The 21388-nt window shown below is 49.9% G+C and overlaps 8 protein-coding genes across 8 annotated transcripts; 1 reads left to right on the forward strand and 7 right to left on the reverse strand.

The window, feature by feature from the left end:
* Positions 1–20: 20 nt before the first annotated feature.
* Positions 21–1993, reverse strand: hem14 (oxygen-dependent protoporphyrinogen oxidase; the record flags this gene model as incomplete). Its single annotated transcript, XM_040898411.1, has 3 exons — positions 21–812; positions 891–1583; positions 1670–1993. 3 exons carry the CDS (start codon positions 1991–1993, stop codon positions 21–23), a joined length of 1809 nt encoding a protein of 602 aa, XP_040752063.1.
* Positions 1994–2165: 172 nt separating this feature from the next.
* Positions 2166–4178, reverse strand: P175DRAFT_0458216 (mRNA-binding protein NAB2). The gene is made up of 2 exons (XM_040894668.1): positions 3522–4178; positions 2166–3458 (listed from the first exon to the last, which is right to left on the reverse strand). Exons 1-2 carry the CDS (start codon positions 3950–3952, stop codon positions 2384–2386), a joined length of 1506 nt encoding a protein of 501 aa, XP_040752064.1. The 5' UTR covers positions 3953–4178; the 3' UTR covers positions 2166–2383.
* Positions 4179–4408: 230 nt separating this feature from the next.
* On the reverse strand, positions 4409–9490 carry P175DRAFT_0458220 (uncharacterized protein). The gene is made up of 4 exons (XM_040894669.1): positions 7988–9490; positions 7255–7937; positions 5161–7168; positions 4409–5019 (listed from the first exon to the last, which is right to left on the reverse strand). The coding sequence occupies exons 1-4, from the start codon at positions 9105–9107 to the stop codon at positions 4508–4510; spliced, it is 4323 nt and encodes a 1440-aa protein (XP_040752065.1). The 5' UTR covers positions 9108–9490; the 3' UTR covers positions 4409–4507.
* A 500-nt stretch (positions 9491–9990) lies between these two features.
* On the reverse strand, positions 9991–11998 carry P175DRAFT_0501298 (uncharacterized protein). The gene is made up of 3 exons (XM_040897134.1): positions 11661–11998; positions 10459–11600; positions 9991–10390 (listed from the first exon to the last, which is right to left on the reverse strand). The coding sequence occupies exons 1-3, from the start codon at positions 11917–11919 to the stop codon at positions 10265–10267; spliced, it is 1527 nt and encodes a 508-aa protein (XP_040752066.1). The 5' UTR covers positions 11920–11998; the 3' UTR covers positions 9991–10264.
* Positions 11999–12441: 443 nt separating this feature from the next.
* P175DRAFT_0501299 (glycerol kinase) lies at positions 12442–14609 on the reverse strand. The gene is made up of 4 exons (XM_040897135.1): positions 14417–14609; positions 13382–14367; positions 13133–13299; positions 12442–13076 (listed from the first exon to the last, which is right to left on the reverse strand). The coding sequence occupies exons 1-4, from the start codon at positions 14548–14550 to the stop codon at positions 12537–12539; spliced, it is 1827 nt and encodes a 608-aa protein (XP_040752067.1). The 5' UTR covers positions 14551–14609; the 3' UTR covers positions 12442–12536.
* A 700-nt stretch (positions 14610–15309) lies between these two features.
* On the reverse strand, positions 15310–16209 carry P175DRAFT_0501300 (uncharacterized protein). Its single transcript, XM_040897136.1, has one exon. It carries the CDS (start codon positions 15897–15899, stop codon positions 15447–15449), a length of 453 nt encoding a protein of 150 aa, XP_040752068.1. The 5' UTR covers positions 15900–16209; the 3' UTR covers positions 15310–15446.
* Positions 16210–16658: 449 nt separating this feature from the next.
* Positions 16659–17830, forward strand: P175DRAFT_0516334 (uncharacterized protein; the record flags this gene model as incomplete). The annotated part of the gene is made up of 3 exons (XM_040898904.1): positions 16659–16906; positions 16995–17544; positions 17649–17830. 3 exons carry the CDS (start codon positions 16659–16661, stop codon positions 17814–17816), a joined length of 966 nt encoding a protein of 321 aa, XP_040752069.1. The 3' UTR covers positions 17817–17830.
* A 1021-nt stretch (positions 17831–18851) lies between these two features.
* P175DRAFT_0226711 (glycoside hydrolase family 16 protein) lies at positions 18852–20465 on the reverse strand. The gene is made up of 5 exons (XM_040892636.1): positions 20205–20465; positions 19589–20143; positions 19264–19527; positions 19126–19206; positions 18852–19051 (listed from the first exon to the last, which is right to left on the reverse strand). Exons 1-5 carry the CDS (start codon positions 20299–20301, stop codon positions 18984–18986), a joined length of 1065 nt encoding a protein of 354 aa, XP_040752070.1. The 5' UTR covers positions 20302–20465; the 3' UTR covers positions 18852–18983.
* Positions 20466–21388: the final 923 nt, after the last annotated feature.

Consider the following 21388-nt stretch of genomic DNA (forward strand, 5'->3'; position numbering starts at 1 on the left):
AGTAGTAAGGTAGTAGTACCCTAAAAGTGCTGGACATCCGCTTTATGCACCTCAACGGTACGAACTGGGGCAGCAACGATACCGCCCTCCAAGTCCCAAGTTCGGTAATTGTACTTTGATAGGACAGAGTCGTGGTCATCAACATTGAGTTTCTGAGCACCAACACCGTACGACGCAGCCAGGTAGGCCTGGCGAACACAGTCTACCACGCTAGAGCCACGCAGCCCATACCAGCCGCCAGCCAGAGTGATGCGATTATTGAAATCCTGTCGGATAGACTGGGAGATGTCGTTCATACGTTCGAGGTGGCCAACGGTAGGCTGCGGGATAGCATCGCGTTGAAGTCGACTGCGCGTCACGGTTGGGGTATCTGTGATGCCTAGGTGTCTCTCAAGTAAAGAGCGGGCCATCTTCACGGCGGTGTCGTGGTCCGGATAGTCTGATTCCTTCCACCCGTCCCACCAGTGGCCGCCCATCATGACAGTTAGCTTGGTTCCGGGCGCAGTATCCTGGCCTGTGCCGCCTGATTCCGAAGCAAAGATCACGCCCAGAGCTCGCTCGGGGTTCTGTTCGTATGGGATCGATCGTGGGATGAGGTATCCGAATCCTTTCACTGAGAGGAGATCTGGGTTGGGGTAGTAGAGGTTTACTACCATCACGGTCACGGCATAGTTGTGCTCGCGTAGGCTGCTGATGGTGCTGTGAGGGGTCTTTGCGTCTTTGGGAACATTGCTCAGCTGCCCTGCAAGCTCGGGGGCTGGATTTGTAGCAATAACACGATCGTGTGTTCGGGAGGTATTTCCGAAACCAATCTACACGATGAGCCAGTCAGTCAATACTCCGAACGAACCCTCTAGCAGGAGAATGAGAGGGAACATAGAATTACATACCGTCACGTTAGAGGTTTGAGTACCCTGGCTGATACTCGTAACATCCGTACTGGTCAAAATATCCACCTTGCCCGACGACCTCTTCAGCGCTTCAGCCAAAGCATCGGCCAGCTGGCCCACTCCATGCTTTAAGGTGATAGTGCTGGCACTCCGCACCAGGAGGGACAGTGTCCTCCAGTAGTGATATGGCTTTTCCTCCGGCGCATAATAAATAGCCAGCATATCGTCCACGTTGACCCGGATCATGCCGGCATTCGCCGCCTGAAGGGCAGACGCAAGCACGCGCAACTCACTGCTCTCCATATCCCGAAACTCCCCCAGTAGAGCTTGCGCGCTCAGTCGGCTGACATCTCCCGCAAAAATCCCATGGTAGAGCGCAGACACCAAATTATCCGCGACCTGTGGGCTCAACCGTCGCGATACAAAATCCGCGACAGACTCGTCTCGCTTGGCAAGTTGCGACTTCCCAGGCTCCTTCCAGGGCTCGTAAAGGAGGCTCCAGAGGAAGGTTTCGAAGACAGGTTCTCGCAGGAGCGTGCTTAGCAGCGATGAAATATTGGAGAAAAACCCAGCTCTAGGGGTGGGTGTTGGCGCCCGAACAAGGTGATCGGGATAGTAGATGTACCGGTTCAGGGCAGCGGGGGAGGTCTTGTTTGTTGGGACAACCTGATCCGCGAGACGTAGTTCATCTATCTACAAGATAGCGAGCATTGTCAGCATTCATTCCATGTCCGAATCGAAAAAAAAAAAAAAGAAAGAAAAGAAAAGGCCGGCCATACCAAGTCAACCAGTGGAAGACACGACGGAACAGCGACTCGCAAGGTCCGGGGTCCATACTCGAAGACAATCTCTCCCCCATCCACCGGGATCGTTTCGGACTGGAGCCAGCCACCCAGATGAGGGGTTTTCTCGTAAAGAGTGACTTTGGAGCAAGACGGATCCTTGGACAAGCGGTAGGCTGCTGTCAGGCCGGTGATGCCACCACCTATGACGGCCGCGTCGTAGGTCCGGCTGTGCAAAAAGCGCCGTCGGCCATTGCGGACGAGAGCCAATGGCGCCCGCAACTCTCTCAGTGCACAGCTAGGGACACATGGTAGCCGCATCTCAGCGAAGATAGAGAGCAGAACTCATCGAAAGGGGAGGTTGGAGGGGAGCATGGAAGAAGAAGAAGAAGAAAGTCAGGCCACGGGGTTTTGGGATGTCCGAACGGGTAAAATTACACCTAAATTACATAAATCCGGGACTCTACAAACAGTAGTTAATGTCACATAAAAGCAAATGAATTTTTTTTGTGACTTGATATCCAGATTCTATTTACACCTAAATGATCCTCCCATCTGCCCATTCCCAGTGATATCAACAATATTAATGAAGCAAATAAACGCCCATTCCCCAGTTGACAATCAATCACACCACATAGATCAAATAATACATGTAATCAAGCTAGAAGGAAGAGGCCCGGAGAGGTCAGTCGTGCAGAGGAGTACGGTGGATTATGTGATAATCTCGTGGTTATCTGCGGGTTCCTCCCCAGGTTTGATCAGTTCCTCTGCGCCGTCTTCATCTGTGACAAACTTTCTGTCGCTAACATGAGATTTTTCTCCTTGGGAGTCGGCAGTCCAGACTTTATCTGAAAAGGCACCCTTTTGCCCTTCAGCGTGTTTGTAGGGACAGCTAGGGTTGAGGCATGGGTTGAATTTGCAAGCAGTCTGGAGGTGGGTAAACTTGCAGCCGTCGGTCGAGCAATCGCCTCCATTTCGGCATAGCGGCATAGCGGGGTGTTTAAAGTGACAATGAGGGTTCGTGCAGTGAGGGAAAAATCGGCAGAGCTCTTCTGCCTGGTGGGCTGTTTTGACGGCTGGTGAAGGATGTCGACCGGTGCATTTTCGGTTCTTGCATGCCGCACCGTAGGAGCATGGATCGGCAACATCGATCGGAGTCCCTTCGGGGGCGGCGGGAGACTGGTGCGCAAATGGGCAATCTTTCTTCGTGCATCGCAGGTTAAAGTGGCAAATGTTGTTGGTATTGTTCTCGTCCTGGCCATCCTGGGCCATCTGGTCGGGACCAGTATCCATATCGGTATCGACATTCTTCGCCTCTGGTTGTTGTGATCGATTACCAAAACTTCCTTGACTTCGCGCACCCTTGTGGCGTTCGACGCGGTCGAACAACGACCTTTGGGGGCCGCCGTTTTGTTGGAAGGCCGGGTTGATAGCGGGGGAAACAAAGCCAGGCATAAACTGTGCCATCATCCTTGCTTGTTCTTCAAGGAGGGACATCAAATGCATCTGATCGTTTTGAGTCATATTCATCAAGTTACCTGCCCCTGCACCCATTGGGTTGTTGCCCATGCCCATGCCACCCATTTGCCGACCGCCCTGCGGTCTTCCGCCGCTGTTCTGGAAACGCCCTCTGGGACCTCGACCATGAGAGTTGATTCGTCCACCACCCGTTTGATCACGGATCCGATGCAGGTTGTTATCCCCACGTTCCATGGCCCTGTTTATGTGGTTGAGCATTCTACCCCGGCCGCCTCGAACGCTGCGCATAGATTTCGGTCCAGTCGGTCTGTTCACATATAGGTTAGTTCGAGTTTCCCACCGACATTGCCAAAGCCAAGGAGCTACATACACTCCATCCGCCGCGAATCCTGCATCATCCATTTTCATATCACCAGTCTGGGGAGCACCTCCGAAGTCCGCCTGTGGAGGAATTGCCGTCTCGTGGTCGGTAAAGGAGGGAATAGCCTGCATCATTCCATTCTCATTCGATGTCGGTGCGCCGCTCTGGCCATTAATCTGCTGGTTGAGAAGTTGGATCTGTTCGAAGAGCCAACTAGAGAAATCGAGAGCTTGTGTGTCGCCTTCGCCGAGTCCAAGCAGGTCGTTCGACAAGTCACTCGCGATCTGGTCCTGCGTCTTGCCGTTGGCCAGCATCAAAATAACATAGTCGGTCAACGCAGAATCACCAGTATCAGAGCTCCACCCCATCTCGACAAGTTTTGGTTGAATAGCATTGCTCAAGGCCTCCGCTAGGGGAGAGCCTGCTGCAACTGTCGCCATATTGAATGCGCCGAATAATCAACGGACAGAAACGCGACCACGCAGGGAAGGGTGGAGAGGGGAGGGAAAAAAAAAAGGTGAGACTCCGAAATTCACGCCGGATGCCGAGCTACCTTGGTGAAGAAGCAGTTGCAAAAATATGCTGGCAATAAGGAGTCAGGATGACTGTGTTAGAAGAGTCGGAAAATTTGATAAGAATCACCAAAGCACCAGGAAGAAGCGGTGGTCTCCTTGTGGCACGAGTTTGAGGATGAACGATGCCAAGGCTGCTTTATCAGCGATGTCACGTGGAACATAGCTGACTAAGATACGTTTATGAATCGGCATTATGAACATTGGGATAGCTTCATCTCAACCCTGAAATGGAAATCCAAAGACTACTAACTCAATGGCTTCAGCTTGGTTATGAGTTATTAAAACCATCCGCATGTCAAAAGATGGGAACAAGAACAACCAAATAACTCTAGTTCTATCGGGAATATCTAGTCTATATCTTCTATCTCCTCTATACATATGCAACCCGTTTTCACAACCCAACCCACTCCATAGGTACGTCTACTCGGCCTTCTTCGATGCCTTAGTCCTCAACTTCATCAGGGCAAAAACCAGGGCATATCCACTGATCGCAAAGATCACACTGACCCCCACATCCCGCCAACCGTAGTAGTAATTTTTGATGTTGAGCGTAGTGAGGAAACCGCTTCCCTCGCGGTACTGACAGACCTTGCAGGCCGAGGTCGCATCCGGATTTGTGAGGTTCACTCTCCAGCCATTCCCGTTGATGTACTGGGAGAGATAGTCCCCGCATGTGCCATTAACCGGATCAAACACGGCGAATTCGTTCTCGTTGCAGGCCACCTTTGCGTCCCAGATACTGAACGTGAGCATGCTCGAGACCACGTAGTTGAAGGGGTTCAGCCAGTACAGCCAGTATTTCCAGAACACGTTGAGTTCCACAAAGGGCACGAAGATTCCACAGAAGAGGACCAGGGTGCTGACGATAACCGGGTTCACGAGCGCGGCGAAGGTCGGGTTCGGCGCGTAAGCTGCGACGAATTGTCCGATGCCTGGATTGAGAGCCGGTTAGCATATACACCCATATACACGCATGCGCGCACGCGCACGCGCACAGGGGTTGGTCTCCGACAGCGTCGACTGCAACTGCCCCAGAACTGAAAAGAAACGGGAGGTTTGGTGGGGGGAATTACCAGTATAGATGAATTCGTAAATCAGCATTTGGAAGAACGTGGCGCCGGCCTTGTTCGAGTCGTAGGGTAGTTTCACGCAGTAGTACCAGCATAAGAAGTACAGGACGGCGCAGATACAGAGGTACGGAAATTCCGAGACGATCAGCCCGATAACGAAAGGGATCCACGAGTACATTTTGGATTTTTTCTCGCGTGCATCATAGATGTCGCGCCGTTGAATGAAGAGCGGCTGCAGTTGGTTGATGACACCCGGAGCAACGAAGACGAAGTTAAAGTTGGTGAACATCTTCAAATTAAGTGCTGTGATGGATGGCCCGATGCGCCAGAAAGAAAACCCGTTCAATAAGGCTGAGATAATATGCAGCGAGAACTTGTTATTGATATAGTTGGTGTTCCGGAATAGGGCGACATTCATGCGGTTTGTCACGATTTTGGTCTGCTCCCAGAGTGGCATGGCAAATTCGTAACCATCATCAACTGTTCCAGGCGGTTTAGAGGCTGCTTCGGAAATAATAGTATCTAGCTCGGTCACCATTTTTGCGTGCTCAGTAGATTCAAGCCAGATTTTGTTCCAGTCCATATCTTTGGCTTCTTGGATACCTCCGGTAACAACATCGATCATGAACTCTGCAGGGTTAGCCTCAATTGGACAATGGATGCCATATTGGCCAAAGTATTGCTTGACTGTGGATCCGTTATCCCCAATATCTCCAAAGTATACAGTCTTGCCGCCTCTTGCAAGAAGCAAGAGTGTATCGAACTGGGCAAAGAGCTGTGCTGAAGGCTGGTGAATAGTCACAAGAACAGCCTGCCCAACATCTGCCAGCTTTCTGAGAAACCGGACAGTGTTATAAGCTGACTGTCCATCAAGACCAGAAGTAGGTTCATCCAAGAAGATCAGGATACTAGGCTTAGCAACAAGCTCGACACCAATTGTCACACGCTTTCTTTGTTCGACACTAAGGCCATTTCCAACAGTGCCAATAAGGGTGTCTGCGAGATCATTCAATTCCAGCAGATCAATAATAGTCTCCACGTATTTTAACTTTTCTTCCTTGGAGGTTGTCCGTGGTTGACGAAGAAGAGCAGAAAACTCGAGTGCCTCTCTTACAGTTGCAAAAGGTTCATGAACGTCCAACTGCTCGCAGTAACCCGCTGAACGTTGGAAAGTAAGTGGCAGGGGCCTGCCATCAACCATAATAGATCCCGTAATTGTTCCTTCGGTTTTGCGTTGAGCAAGGACATCCAGTAAAGTAGTCTTGCCTGCGCCAGAAGACCCCATCAGTGCACCAAGCATCCCCGGTTTCACCCATCCCTGGACATTGTCAAGCAGCAGTCGCTCGCCAGTAGGTGTATTGACAGTGTAGCAGAGATTCCTCCATGTGAAGACCGAGGTATTGCGGGAAATGTTCCCTTCATCGAGAGAGGTGTTACCAGGAGTGTCCTTAACCACCGCCTTCTCTCGTATTTGAGCCTCTTCATCCTTAATAGCTTGCTGGCGCTTAAGCCTCTCGCGAGGAATCAGAAGAGACGCGCCACTTCCAGCCCCGCCGTTCCAAAAACTTGTGAAGATAATGGTTAGGACCGCAAACAATCCCCACCAGCCCCAAACAACACCGAAGTTTCTCCAGAGCTGCGAGTGTTTGTAATGGAGCGAGGACAGATACTGGTCCCCTGTAACGTAGGAAGCACCGGGTAACGCACCACCAACACCCGCACATGATTTATGGGCAGAGCCAACCTCTTCGTAGCCAGGACCGCTGGGAATGAGATTGTTGCCAACGCAGGGGATGGTTTGGTCATGGAATTCATTGGTGAGCGCTACCTGGAAGGCATAGGCAAAGGGGTTGGTGTAGTACAGTTCAACAAACCATGGTTTGACCATAGGTTTGGGGATCATGTAGCCGGCGTACATGACGATTCCCTTGACGGCAGTTCCACTGATCTTGGAAGCGGCTTCGAACGTGCTAAATGCGGCTCCGATGCATCGAAACAGGGCAGTGATAGACTGTAAACCCAATTAGCCATTGAAATCGTTTTTTTTTTTTTTTTTTTTTTTTTTTTTGCAGAAGGGGAGGGTCCGTCCAGACTCACCAGCGTCGTCGTGAAGAGAATGGCCCAGAAGATAAAGAACGCAGCCGCGGACGGCTTCAAGCCAACCATCCAGTAAATAACAACTGAGAAGATGGTGCACTGGAAAAGGAGGACGGGGAAATCGGCAGTAATCTGGGCAAGCGAGAAAGCAGCGGGGTGGTACATAGCAAAGGACTTGTGTTTGACCAGCACGGGTCGTCCCTTGAATGATTCAGTAACCTCAGACATGGCAACAATGCAGTTATATAACAAGGCAAAGAACACAGCTCCACCTTTGGTGAACAATCCGGATGAGTTGTCTGGGGAGTCATAGAAACAGGAGCCTGCAATCAAAGCCATGACTAACGAGAGAACCTGCTTTATCAAAAAGGTCGACTTCTCTCCCCACAGGATCTGATATTGTCGGATAGTGCAGGCCAGGAGCTGCGCCCCAAAGCCTGTGGTAAGAGCACTGTTTTTAGGGAGCTGGCCGGACTTCTCCCATGCAACTGACTCTTTGAAGGCTTCGGTCCGTTCACGCGCCAGGTCTGTGGTTGGATAGTTGTACTCCGAGATCATTTGGCTATAGGTTTGGGAGTGCTGATATTCAGCAAGGATCGCGTCTGCGTTTCTAGGGAATCGGTTCTCGAATCCCGGTCTGATCTTTCGCTCCGTGGGGACCGTCACACCAGTGAGGAAGTCGCCTAGGGCTTGTTAGGAGCATGCAAATGACTCTGGGGAGTTCTTCACATACCAACATTAGCACCATCGGTGTACACAAAGCCCAAGTCTTCCATAAATGGCTTTGCAGCCGCCGCAGGTCCGTAGTAGATCTGCTTTCCTTCATCCAGGACAAGCACTTTGTCAAAGAGGTTGTAAATGCCATTGCCTGCTTGGTACAAGGTAACAATAGTCGAGAGACCCGTGACATTCGTCATGGCACGAAGAGCCTTGGCCCATTCTAATGCTGTACTCGCATCAAGGCCTCTTGTCGAGTTATCCCAGCAAAACACCGAACCTCTGGTTGCTAAACATTCAATGATCGAGACACGCTTGCGTTCGCCTCCAGAGACCCCTCGAACGAATTCATTTCCAACCTTGGTGTGTGCGGTATGGGAAATCCCCATTGACTCGAGGAGAAACTGCTTTGTTTCGGCGGTATACTCATCCACAGACTTCATCCCATCCGGCAGGTGAAATGGGACCTTATGTTTGGTGGCAAAGTCCATGGTCTGGCCCACAGTTAGTCTAGGATAGAACAGTTCTTCCTCCGTGTTCATGACGATCTGCCCTCGATACTGTGCGGCTTCGGTGTGATTCATGTTTCCGAAGAAGACATCGCCCTGGACGGAATGATAGCCCTGTCGTCGATTCGAGAGCATTTTCAAAAGCGTGGTGCAACCGGACCCGGGACGCCCTAGGACCAGCAACATCTCCCCCGGCTTCACACAGCCATGGCTTTCGGATAAGATTGATCTAACTGGGGGTTTTCGGCGAAAGTCCTTGACCAGCTGGGGGATATTAAATTGACTGAGCAGGTTCTCGTTCACGGCTGCTTCAGCAGCCGGCACATCGACGGTCAGGTTTTGCCATGTTACTCCTAGTTCACGTCTCTTGAACCCGGCAGCCTCCTCCCGCTCCTGATTGCGGATGACTTGCGGGGTCATGCTCCATTCCGAGTCTTTGGTGGACGCGAGCGGGGGGTTAGCGGCATGGTGATGTATGGCGAGGGTTTCTGTGCTGGTTTCTTCACGGATGTTCAATCGAGGGAACACGAGGGTCTCGACACTCTTGGTTTCATCGTTTTCCTCGGTGTATACCGGACGTGATGTCGTTGGTAACGATTCATCATCGGACGAATTACTGTTCTCCATAGGGCAGGAGAGAACGAATTGAAGATCGAACTGCAGCTAACAAAAGTGATAACTAGATCCAAGAAAGGTATTCACTCGACCCAACTGAAAATCAGCCAAGAATGATTGAGCGATCGAGTGAGTATATCTGTAAAGCCCTAACTGAAGGGGAGGGGGGACGCATTCGGTACTTATCCATCGCCATATCAGACACCTAACTATTGCTCCCTATACAATTTCCCCGAAGTAGATATGAAGCAGGAAAAGACAACACGAAGCCGCTTTTCCGGGAGTGGAGTATCATACCCAGAAAAAAAAAAAAAAAGAAATTGGCACAATATTACCAAGGGATTCTTCTTCATAATACTGCTATGAGTATGGAGTAGATACTACCTGGATATGATGAATATCCCCGCAGGGGCTCAATAGACGGGGTATTGGCCAGTTGCGCCAATCCAAGAGCCAGAAACGACACCGAATGGATACGAGTATAACCTCGGATCTGCTTCGAAGTATCTCCAGCAATCCCGATCTACCCGAAACTGAAAGTCGACCGACGGAATGAATCCCGACCTCTCGACCAGGCGCTGTTCTATTCTTAGCCCGGTTATGAACCCCCGCTGAAGCATAAGGCATTCTGTGGGCTGTACAAAACTTGCCGGTTTGCCAGGTTGTCGCTCATCCTTGGGATACATCATCCCGAAATCTCAATCAATTGCCGTGTCTACGATCCGACTTCATGCACACTTCACACACACTTCACTCATACACTACACTAAGTGTGTGGTTTTGGGCTTTCATAGGTTTGTAACCCTGAATATATGGAGTACTACCCACTTAGAAGCCCCTCTTCCCCCCAAATGGATCTGTTAATACCGCAAGAGAGATGAGAATATCAGGCCGGTTCCAGGTGCAAATGGGATTTTACTAATCCTCTGTGCTGAAAATGCCTCGGAAAGATGTCCCGTGGAAAAGGGGTGTCACCATCGAAGATAAGAAGCATTCCTGGATACATGGAGTACGTACTCTACTCAGCTGCTGCCTAGCTACGCCTTGTCTCTGATGATCAATCACAGTAGGCAGTCTATTAACATAATCTCACCCAAAACGTGCGCCATGTACGTTCGTATTATCTATCCCTCTAGTGAACCACCCGATCCACAACTCCGGTCAATAGTTTACATGCGTAGCTTGTGTCCGTGGTACTTGGATTCATCAATGCCCATGACGTTGCTAGTCACCCCTGTCCTGTTGGGGAATCCGTCCAACGACACAGCGTATGTCGCAACCGAGTGGGCGATAAGCTATGAATCAGTTAGCGTTTGCAAACGGATGGAAACCCCGCAGGGAGTATATATATAGATATATATACCTTGGTATTGATTTCCCACGCAGTTTCGTTTACGTTTTCCAGGTTATCGCAGAGCTGGTGATAACAGGGGTCATACCAGTCACCAGCAACACCACCAAACATTTCCTGCTCCTCCTTGGTCTTGACGCCTTCCGCGCCGGTAGCAACGCCACCGCCAGGGATTCCATTCCGAATGAAAGCGTCGTAGTCGCTTCGTCCATCGAACGGAATATAGGTGAAGTTCAAGCCATGCGAGGTATAAAACTCGGTGTACAGATCACGCAGTTCCTCCGACCCAATCGGATTAGCCGCATTCGTGGCATTGTACACTTGGTACGCGTAATTAGGACTGCCCATCATGTCGTAGTCCATGAACACTCTGATCTTCATGTTCTCAGCCTCGGTGAGGGTAGAAACATAGTAGTCGGAGCCAAGAAGACCTTCCTCTTCAGCAGCCCACCACGCAAAGCGGACACAATTCTTCACTGAATACTGACTGAGCTGGGTGGCTACTTCCAAAAGACTGATGGTGCCCGATCCGTCGTCATTAATACCAGGCCCTTCCTCCACGCTGTCGGAGTGGCCGCCGAGCATCACACAGTTGTCCGGGTCCCCTTCTTTGGTTTGCGCGATGATGTTCGTAGTCATGATGGTTTCAACCATCGCGTCAATGTACACAATCGAATCGACTTTCTTCCCCTCCTGGAGCTGCTGGATAAAGGGCGCGGCATCGGTATCGGAAATGCCGAAGGTGGCCACATGGTTTGGCGAAGGGGTCCCCAGAGTTCCACTGACGTCTCCCTTTTCATTGTTGTAGATCACAGCAGCGACAGCACCGGCCTTGCCAGCTTGCTCCGACTTCGTGCCAAATGGACAGCTGCCACGCTGGATCAAAGCAATGGCACCGGTCAAATTAGAAGGGTAGTCAGATGGCTCGCATCCCTGGTTTGAGACGAGCACAAGCTGTCCATAAACTGGCTCCTTGTTCTTGGTTGGGGGGGTTAACCCCATAGGGCGGGCGGAGGCGGGCACGTCATGTCCGATAACGAGCCGAGACTCATACACATTTCCCGACACCGCTGGGAAGGACTGGTTAGAGACCTCGTAGTAGTCGCCTAGGCCGACAATTGTGGAATAGATGTAGTCAACCGTAGCAAGATGTCCTAAACACCAGGTAAGTTACCGAGAAACACGCGATTAGGGGAAGGACGCAGTGGACGTACCCTTGCTGCCGATCACGCGAGTTGGGTGGTTGTATTCATCCACGCTCTGTTCTGCAATGCTGTACAGAGTCTCAGCTCGATCCAGGAGGTTACTACTGTGAATGTGGTCCTGGAGCTCCGAAGAGCTAACGAGAGCCTTGCGGGTCTCGCCGAGGGGGAGCTGTTCTGCTGTTTGGAGCAGGGGAATTTGGAGGGCCGAAATCCCGCCGATCAGGGTCAGCGCGAGGACCGCTGACTTCTTTGGCAGCTGAATTGACATGCTTCTAATGATACCAGGGGAAAATAAATATATACGGAGGTAAAAAGGAGGTTGATGGTGGTTATAAGAGAGGTGGAGAGTTCAAGGACGAGCTCCGACCGATGACTGCGAGGTGTTCGCGTGACGCATATGTAGTAATCTAGTTAGCGGTCTGTTTTGCTTATCGGCTCTTTATTTGGGGCTCGCGTTATCGTGCATTCTAGTAACAACACGAAGAAAATTGGTAAAAATAACCCGAAAAGAAGGGGTATTCTCCAATTCTACGTACACTTTCGAGATTCCCATCTGATTGTTCGATTTTATTTATTATTGTGGCAGGGATTGCGCTGATTGCGTTGGAAGTCACGTGCAACCCACCATCTTCCCGCAATATATTTCCCGAAAAGGAAATCAAGAAGCCTCATCTATCCTGGGCGCATGTCTCTTCAGATTTGGTTCCTATCGAGGTCTGGTCTTCTGTGTAAATAATATCGACCCTGAGGGGAAAAGCATGCACGGGTTTCTTACTTTATGAAACTTTTATTTGGACATTAATATATATCGTTAAGTATATATATAACTCGGAGGTAATAAATACATCACCACATCAGGCTCTCGAGGGAAAAAAAAAAAGGAGGTTAAAAATAAGTAAGCTTGACCTTCCCCATCTTCTTCAATCTCTGTAGAATCTCTATCTTCCTCAGCTCCAAATAAAGATCTCCCTCGTCTGCTTCATCCAAGTTCCCAGCGAGATTCACCCACGGCGCGGGCTTCGCCAACACAATCTCTCCATCCGTCTTAACATGAGCTTTTACGGATGGGACAACTTTCAACGTTGTTGTCGTTGTTGTCGTTGGTACCCCATTGGTCAGCCTGTCAGCCACAGGTTCATCTTTCGTGATCTTGCTTTCCCTTTCCTTCTCGATAAGACGAGACTTATTACCAACCCATCCCCGAGACATATCAACGGCCTTCTCCCAAATAGCAAACAACTCGCCGCTCTTCTCTTTGCTCATCTGGGAACGGAAAACTGTGCCTCCTGCGCGGTTTATATCGCGCAATTCGGCGAAATTGCGCCACAGGCCGACGGCGAGCCCTGCGGCAATCGCAGCGCCTAGAGCAGTGGTCTCGCGCATTTTAGGACGGTACACAGGGATCGAGATTATGTCTGCTTGAATCTATACCAGCGTTTGATATTCAGTACGGTTCTTTGCGGGAGAGAGTCGGACCATACCTGCATCGCTAGATCGGAGTTGCTCATTCCTCCGTCGACAGCAAGCTCGGACAAAGCGTGACCGCTGTCTTTTTCCATCGCGTCGAGGATAGCTTTTGTTTGGAAGCAGGTTGCCTCTAGCGTTGCTCGCGCAATGTGGCCTTTTTGTGTGTATTGAGTTATTCCAACTGTAACATGTCAGTGTACGGGACTTGGAATACGGAAGTTGAACTGGAAAAAAAAAAGAAAGAAAGAGGGGGGGGGGGTTACAGATTGTCCCCTTAGCATCATCAATCCAATAAGGAGCGTATAGACCGCTAAACGCAGTCACAAAGACACACCCTCCGTTGTCTTCTACCGTTAGAGCAAGCTCGTTGACCTCTTTAGATTCTTCGAAGAACTCGAGGTTATTCTGGAGATATTTGATTCCCGATCCGCCGACAGCGATGCTGCCCTCGAGAGCGTAGACCGGTCGGCCATCGAAATGATAGGCGATAGTAGCGAGAAGGCCATGTTTCGAAATAACCGGCTTCTCTCCAACGTTGTATAACAAGAAGCATCCGGTTCCATAGGTATTTTTGGCCATTCCGGGAGAAAAGCCTTTTTGACCGACCAGGGCAGAAGACTGGTCGCCTAGACACCCCATAATAGGGACGCCTGCAAGACATCCAGTAGAAAGAGTTCCATATGCTGTCACATCTGAAGAGGGAACAATCTTCGGTAGATGGATCCTGCCCTTAATTCCAAAAAAGTCAAGCAGGAAATTATCATAGTGGAGAGTTTCCAGATTCATGAACATCGTTCGTGATGCGTTGGTGGGATCCGACACAAACACGTTCGCTCTGCTTCCACCGTTCAACCGGTAGACAAGCCATGCATCTACAGTGCCAAACGCTAGAGTGCCCTTTTCATAGGCCTCTTTGACCTTTGGAACATGTGTCAGCATCCACAGGAGCTTCGAGGCAGAAGAATAAGTCGAAAGCGGCAACCCGCATATCCGCTGCAGCTGGGATGCTTCCGGCTTTGCTTTCAGCTCGCCAACAATAGCTTGGGAGCGGGTATCTGTCCAGACAATCGCATTGTATAATGGCTCTCCGGTCTCGTAGTCCCAAACAACTGTTGTTTCTCGTTGGTTGGTAATTCCTACCGCCTTGATGCTTTGTCGATCATACCCTTTTGCTTCGAACTGTTTGACGGCTTCTTCGACGCATGTTTCGACGGAAGACACGAGCTCTAGTGGATCGTGTTCATACCATCTAGTCTGTTAGCTTGCATAATAATAGCCAGGGTTGAGGGAATCAATACCCTGGGTTTGGGTATATTTGAGTAAACTCCACCTGGTGCGATGCAACAGGCTCTCCATCCCGGTTAAAAATCAGAAATCTGGAGCTGGTGGTGCCCTGATCAATCGATCCCACAACGGGCTCCAAAGGCTCCATTGTCCCCAGATCCCAAGTGGGCGGGGGAAACGTGGTAGATTGCCCGGGGGGGGGGGGGGTCTGGCCAACTTAGCACCACAGATTTTTGGAGAGTCAGAGAAATGGCGTATGAGAAAGGTTAGAGGTAAGATTTGAGCAACTTTGAGAAATCCGACGCAGAAAACATCTTGCTTAAATATTTCTCCAAGCAAGCTTCGAATACGAGGACCTGTGTCACAATTTTTCCGTCTCCTCGTCGTCGTTCGCCCTTCTGCGGGGGAATTTCTCCCGAGTTAGCTGGGAACCTCGATCGCTGCGTGATCAAGCGAAATTAGTATTAATTAACCGTGTTGGCGCCACAAAAAGGGGGGGGAGGGGACGATTCCTCGAACCAAGCCTCCTGAGCGGGAGCAGCCGGACCAATATACTGATGGTGGATGGCTGGCTACGTTGCAGGATGCGGATGAAAAGGCTCCAGACCGCAGGTGTCAATGTACCGCGGACATTGAAGAACAATACTCACATTCTGTCCGATGGCAGGACCGACCCTCACGTTCTAGGCGTCCAAGAGAGGTCAACCTAGACGCATTTTCGTACCCTTTCAGGGATGTCGCATCCGTAGTCTGCTTTTTGAACGGCGGGGACCGATTTAGCTTTGCGGAGGGTTTGCTTGTAGTGGACCAGGAGTGTATGCTTACTTTGTTGCTGGTCAGATGTTTGCCGCAGTGTCAGAGTAGACCATCAGACCATAGACCATTGAACGTTCCAGGAGGAAGGAAAGGCCGGAATTTACTTGACCATGATACATACCTGCCTGGATGCAGGCAAGACCAACACATAATACTGTTGGTGACTGTTAGCGATCTCTGACAATCCTTTTTTTCTCCATACTCCACCTGACATGACTTCAAAGAACCCTACTGGGAATTCTGGGGGAAACATGGGTGAATGGCGATCAGCGTTCGCGGACCCATGGACGCAACGCTGCCATTCTCCACTTGGACATTCCAGAACATTGTGGAGCTGTGGATGAGGCCGCACGAGTAACACAAACGTGTCGATGAATGGCATGGAGCCGCAGCATGCTCCAATAGAGGACATATGGAATGGAAAGCTCTCTGGGAACACGCATTGTTTATCTGCACCGGCGGAAGACAGCATAATCTGTTAGCGAAATCGAAGGAATTCGAGTAGCATTCACTGTCAGCGCGTCCGGGGGCCTCGCCTGCTAGGGACAGAAGGATATATCTCACCCTTGCAACACCACTATCCAGAGGTAACACGAGCACAGCTCGGCTCTTATAGCTCGATTCGATTCGACAGATGCATGCAGGTGTGATTGAGAGTTTTATTCTTGATTTCATGGCCATTTGTGAGCCTTGTTGGTTCTGTTTTCTTCTTCTTCCGCGGGCTGGCTCTCTCATCTGAGTGGCGTGTCTCAACTTTCAGATACCTCTGGAATGCTGAGCAGAATAAGGGAGAAACTCCTCTTGGTCAGTTTCAGGGCCATATATGTAGAGGAAGATATATTTATGAAATGTGCGTAAGGAAAGAGGTGAGTGACAAAACCCATGCAAGGGGCATCAGTCAGTGAAAGCACTCGGAGAGATACCTCGACATTCACATACCACTACTATATTTGCCTATAGTAATACACACCCTCCTCCTCCTCCTCCTCCGAGGACTTCTTATCCGAATTCTCCTTAGTCCAAGCCACCTTCACTGTCAAGATGGTTAATTCTCATCCTTGAACTCTCTTTCCATCCAAGAGTTTTCTCTCCGGCATCCAGACTAGTGTGTTTTCTACCGGAGTTCCCCGGTATACTCCATGTCTGCCCCAGTAGATGATGCTTTTCCATGAGGGGAGAACAGCATAAGCCCAGTCTGAAGGTGACACCATGCGTTTTCAAGAAAGCTGGCTGTATAATCCGCTGCGCCTGACACATCAGGCAGCTAAAAGGCGTGTTGTTTGCTCTCTCCCGCTCTGGATCAAATCTCAGTATCGGTTAGGGCTATCTTAAGTCTTCCTTCTCGTTTCCCCTCTATCTCAAACACATCTCAACTGCTGTTCTCATTTCGAAATGTCTAGTATGAAGCAATCACTGGAGGGCATAGAGATCCCACAGGCCATGCATGGTTCCCTAGAGACAACCCCGAAGCATCAAACTGCCGTTCTTAGTGCAAGTTTTGGCTCTGTATCGACGAACGAGGAACCAGAGCCGGCATGGTGGAGTAGAGTCAGGGCATATTGCCGTGAGGGCTTTTCTGAGTTCTTTGGTACAATGATATTGATCCTTTTCGGGGAGGGAGTCGTCGCTCAGGTTACATTAAGCCATGGCGAGAGGGGTGACTATCAGTCTATTTCCTGGGGGTGGGGGTCAGTACCTTTTTTTTTTTTTTTTTTTCTCTATATCCATCCTTTCTTGCTTCCTTGGAGGGTTCTGAATGTTTTGGCTTTCTATCAGTCTAGGAGCCATGCTAGGCGTGTATGTCAGCGGCGCATCAGGCTCCCATATCAATCCCGCCGTAACCTTCGCCAACTGCGTGCTTCGCAAATTCCCCTGGCGCAAATGGCCCATCTATGCCCTCTCCCAAGTCCTCGGTGCCATGTGCGGTGCCGCCATCGTCTACGCAAACTACAGATCCGCCATCGACGTCTACGAAGGCGGATCGAATATCAGAACCGTCCCAGGATTCTCCGACACCGCAACGGCCGGGATATTCTCGACATACCCGGCAGACTTCATGACCCGCACGGGACAATTCTTCTCTGAGTTCATCGCCAGCTCCATCCTCATGTTCATCATCTTCGCCATCAACGACGAAAACAACAACCTGGCTGCTGGATCCTTGGCTCCCCTGGCTCTCTTCTTCACCATCTTTGGCATCGGCGCCTGTTTTGGATGGGAAACCGGCTATGCAATTAACCTTGCTCGCGACTTTGGCCCGCGCTTAGTCTCGTATATGATCGGCTATGGTCCGAATGTGTGGAAGGCCGGTAACTATTACTTTTGGGTAGGGCTGTCTGTCTGTCCCGTGGAGGGTGAATGGTGGAAATACCCAACGCTAACATTTTCCGTTTCCGTTTCTTTTTTTTTTTTTTTTTTGAAACTTCCTAGATTCCGATCGTGGCTCCTTTCTTCGGCTGTACCTTTGGCGGTTGGTTATACGATATGTTCCTCTATGTCGGATCCAATAGTCCCGTCAACACTCCGTACCTCGGATTTTCTCGTCTACCCAGGCTGCTACTCGCTCGAAAACCAAAGGAATCTCACAGTTGTGTATAAAGGGTCCAGAACTGAAAAAAAAAAAAAAAAAAAAAAAAAAAAGAATAGGTTGGATGTTCCGATTGAATTAAGCGTATTCACGCCGCGCATGATGGAATGAATGCCATAGGCAAGGAAGGGGTGTATATCAATGACTCCAGCTCTAGGGTATACTACATCCCGAGTCGGTGTATGTATGTACTCCGTACTCCTCCTGCTTTAAATGTTCAATGGCAGTCTGATTTTTTATTGAATGCAGCATCTGCAAAACATACCTGTAATCTCCTAGCTGGCACTTCGAGAAGATATATCGTACCAAATAGGACTCCTTCCCCAACCCTGACCGTTGGTCCGAAATCTCAATACTGGGCAACAGACAAGTACTGGCTGGTACTGGTACAGTAAGTAGTTATAAACAAACATCCCTTTTCGTGGCCGAATCAAGAACCCATCGACAGGCCCGCGTGGGTAGTTTAGTCTAAAGATTACGAGGCTTATATCCATAACTCAATGTCATTTACGATAATGATGGTTGATTACAAGTACCAATACCACTTACTCAATAGTAACACTAAGAATACAACGTGATTGTATGCCCGGGAACACGTTCGCCGGCCACCATGCCTTCAGCGTGTTGCAGGACAAATGCGCAACCCCAGTCCTCCATCCAGGCTTGAAACGCTCTTCTTCTCATTAGGTAGCAACTATAGATATTTTCATCGGGACAGGAACATAAAAGTACAGAGAAAGGCAGTGGGTGGTTCAGTCGATGATAACACCGTCCACCCCAACGTTGAGAAACACAGGGAACACACAACGCTTATCTATATCACAAACAAGGGCCATAAACGTCATGCTTTCATTATTGGTCGTCGCATATATCTCATAGGATAGTCGTTGTAGGTCGTGAGGCATGCTTTTCATTCGATTCAGCTCCCATGCTGGAATCCCCCGGGGCCAGCTCAGATCAGGACCAAGGGGCCAACGAGAAGTGCACAGAAAGCACGCAAGATAAGCGGAATTTTGAACATGCTATTGGCAGCATTGATACTTGGTGCAATATGTGCACCTGCCGGAGGGCCTGACTGTGGGTTACTGGTCGCGGACTCGATTTTCTTGCTACTCATAGTCGAATGCCCAGTCGAGTGCGTTCGAGTAGTTGTCAGAGAGCTCGGTCCGAAAGGTGTTTCAAGGCCGGAGGGGGAGAATGAATCCGACGAAGAGTGAAATGAGGGTGACGTAAACAGGGCCGTATACTGTGTTGGGAAAACGCATCGCTTTAGCACCAGGTCCGACGAGCTCATGAAACGGGAATGTGGGCAATGCTCACTCACTGAGGCCCTACTGGGGGGCTGAGGTTTGGCGGAGCCAGCAAACTTCCATCCATCGGGTAAAGACGTTGAAGGGGATTCTTTAGAAGAGCTATTAGGGTCGGGGATCCAAGGATAGACACTTGGGGTCACAAAACTGGATGTTTCGCGGTGTGTCCCGCTCCATGGGATAGGACCACTATCAGCTGTTGCAGTTATGGTGGGCACTGACACAACCGACGAGATGGTATCGGCACTGATATTCCCGTTGATCTCTCCTCCATTTGACTTGATTGATTCCCATGATCCACTTTCGTTACTGTACTCGTAGGAGTTCCCTGTCGAATAGTCGGTCACTTTGAGGGACTTCAGGTGCATGGTGTATGGCCCAGCGCTATAGTCCGTAACACCACCAGCCCATTCTATAGAAGATGGACATTAGAAAAAATATATTCTATCACGAGCTCAATGGGAAGGACTCACGAATAGTGCCTTGAGCGTTGTCGGGGTCTCCGCCAGCCCAGACTCCGACCTTCACCATCATTGGGGTTTGGGGATATTGATTGCTCTCCGCGGTCGAGGGAGTAAGGACACGAACCGTTGTCCCGTCGATTTGCCAAACAATCTGCTCGCTCGTCCAGTCAACTGAGTAGGTGTGGAAACTGTCATGATTGCCTGGATTGTCGTGTGTAGCTCCCCGGTTGAACGACGCAGTATTTCCTTTGCCGAAATAATTAGTTTGGACATATCGATCGTTGCCTCCAAGCCATTCCCAATCGATTTCATCGAGATCATCCGACTGTAAAACCGCGCTACTGACGATCCCGGTTCCGGGCGCAGCTTTAATCACATATTCGACATGTCCGAACATAATGTACCATTTCGACTGGATTAACGGTGCATCTCCTTGCTTCGCTACAGTGAAAGCAGCTCCATCGCTGCCATAAGTCGGAGATCCAACTTCCGAAAAATCAGAGGATGCTCCCTGAGTAAAGTCGTAGGAAGCTGATCGTCCAAGGGCGGTATCTGCGGGACAAGCTGTGAAACATATGAGTACAGATTTTCCAATTTTTCAGAGAGAGAGAGAGAGAGAGCTTACTTTTCGATAATGGGTTACAATCAGTATATGTCTGAGCAGCAACCACGGTCAAACAAGAGAGAAGACCAATGGTCGGACTCTGCAGTTGGAGTCTCATGGTGAAGGGAATCTGAAATAAACTGTACAAGGGCCGGGGCTGACAGCACAGTTGGAGGGTAAAGAGATAAGTCTGAGATAGCCGAGAGAAATGAGGGAACAAAGGAATGTAAGGAAAATGCGGGAACGCTTCAAATCAGTGTAGAGGGGAGCAAAGGATTAAAGAGTGACCTTGCACAACCCTTGAGATCCGACTCCAGGAGAGGAAGGCGCAAGTGAAAAGCCTGCAGGACAAAAGAAGAAGGCGAAGGTTGCGGGTATTGATTCATCTTGTGAGAAGAAATGCCGGGCGGATATTTAAAGCGTGGGAGATCGATCTGATGCGTGGCCATGAGACATGAGGACTCGGTCAGAGTCGTCCAGCCTCCCAGATTTCAGCATCGAGACTCTTTTCTTAGTACGGAGTACGTTGAAACCACTGGGGGCATCGGTGGACTCAACATCACCTTTCCTGATCAGGCATCATCCCACTCCAGCCATACACAGTGGGGCCGCAGTCACGAGTTGGGTGGCTGGTGTGGGGTTTCTTGTGTTTTGATTGGTGGGAGCTCTCCCATGCGAGTGGTGGCGCTCACCGCATCCGTTGACGCCTCAGTACCTTAGGTATCCTGAATCTGATTCCTACTAGAGTCCATAAGTTAGGTAGATAGTTCCTCCTTGAGAAGGTTATGTCTGTCCCTAGAACTTGGCATGTCGTTAGGTTTGAGGAAATTGAGAATACCCCCTAGTAAGATGATATATCATCAAAGTTTAACGGATTCTCCAGTGTGCTTACTTACTTTGGGGATCCGTGGTCAATCCTTGGGTGTTACTTGGCAAAAAGAAATGAGAAAGTCGTGTGATATTGAGCACCTTGTAGCTACCTAGGTTGCCCTCAACCAGTTCCAATAACATATTTACACACAGGAGGTCATTTCTGGGGAAGTTTAAGCTCTCAAGCGGTAATCCATCCATAATTCCCGTATTTTGAGTGATTCGAAACGAGGCGGTGGATAATAGGGGTAGGTCAGATGACGAAGCTCTGGCCAGGGGAACTAAGTCGCTGGTAGTCTTTAGTAGCTGGTTGAAGTCATAAGAGAGCAGCTGGT

This window comes from Aspergillus ochraceoroseus (genome assembly GCF_002846915.1).
Source record: "Aspergillus ochraceoroseus IBT 24754 chromosome Unknown P175scaffold_4, whole genome shotgun sequence".
Classification (NCBI taxonomy): Eukaryota; Fungi; Ascomycota; class Eurotiomycetes; order Eurotiales; family Aspergillaceae; genus Aspergillus; species Aspergillus ochraceoroseus.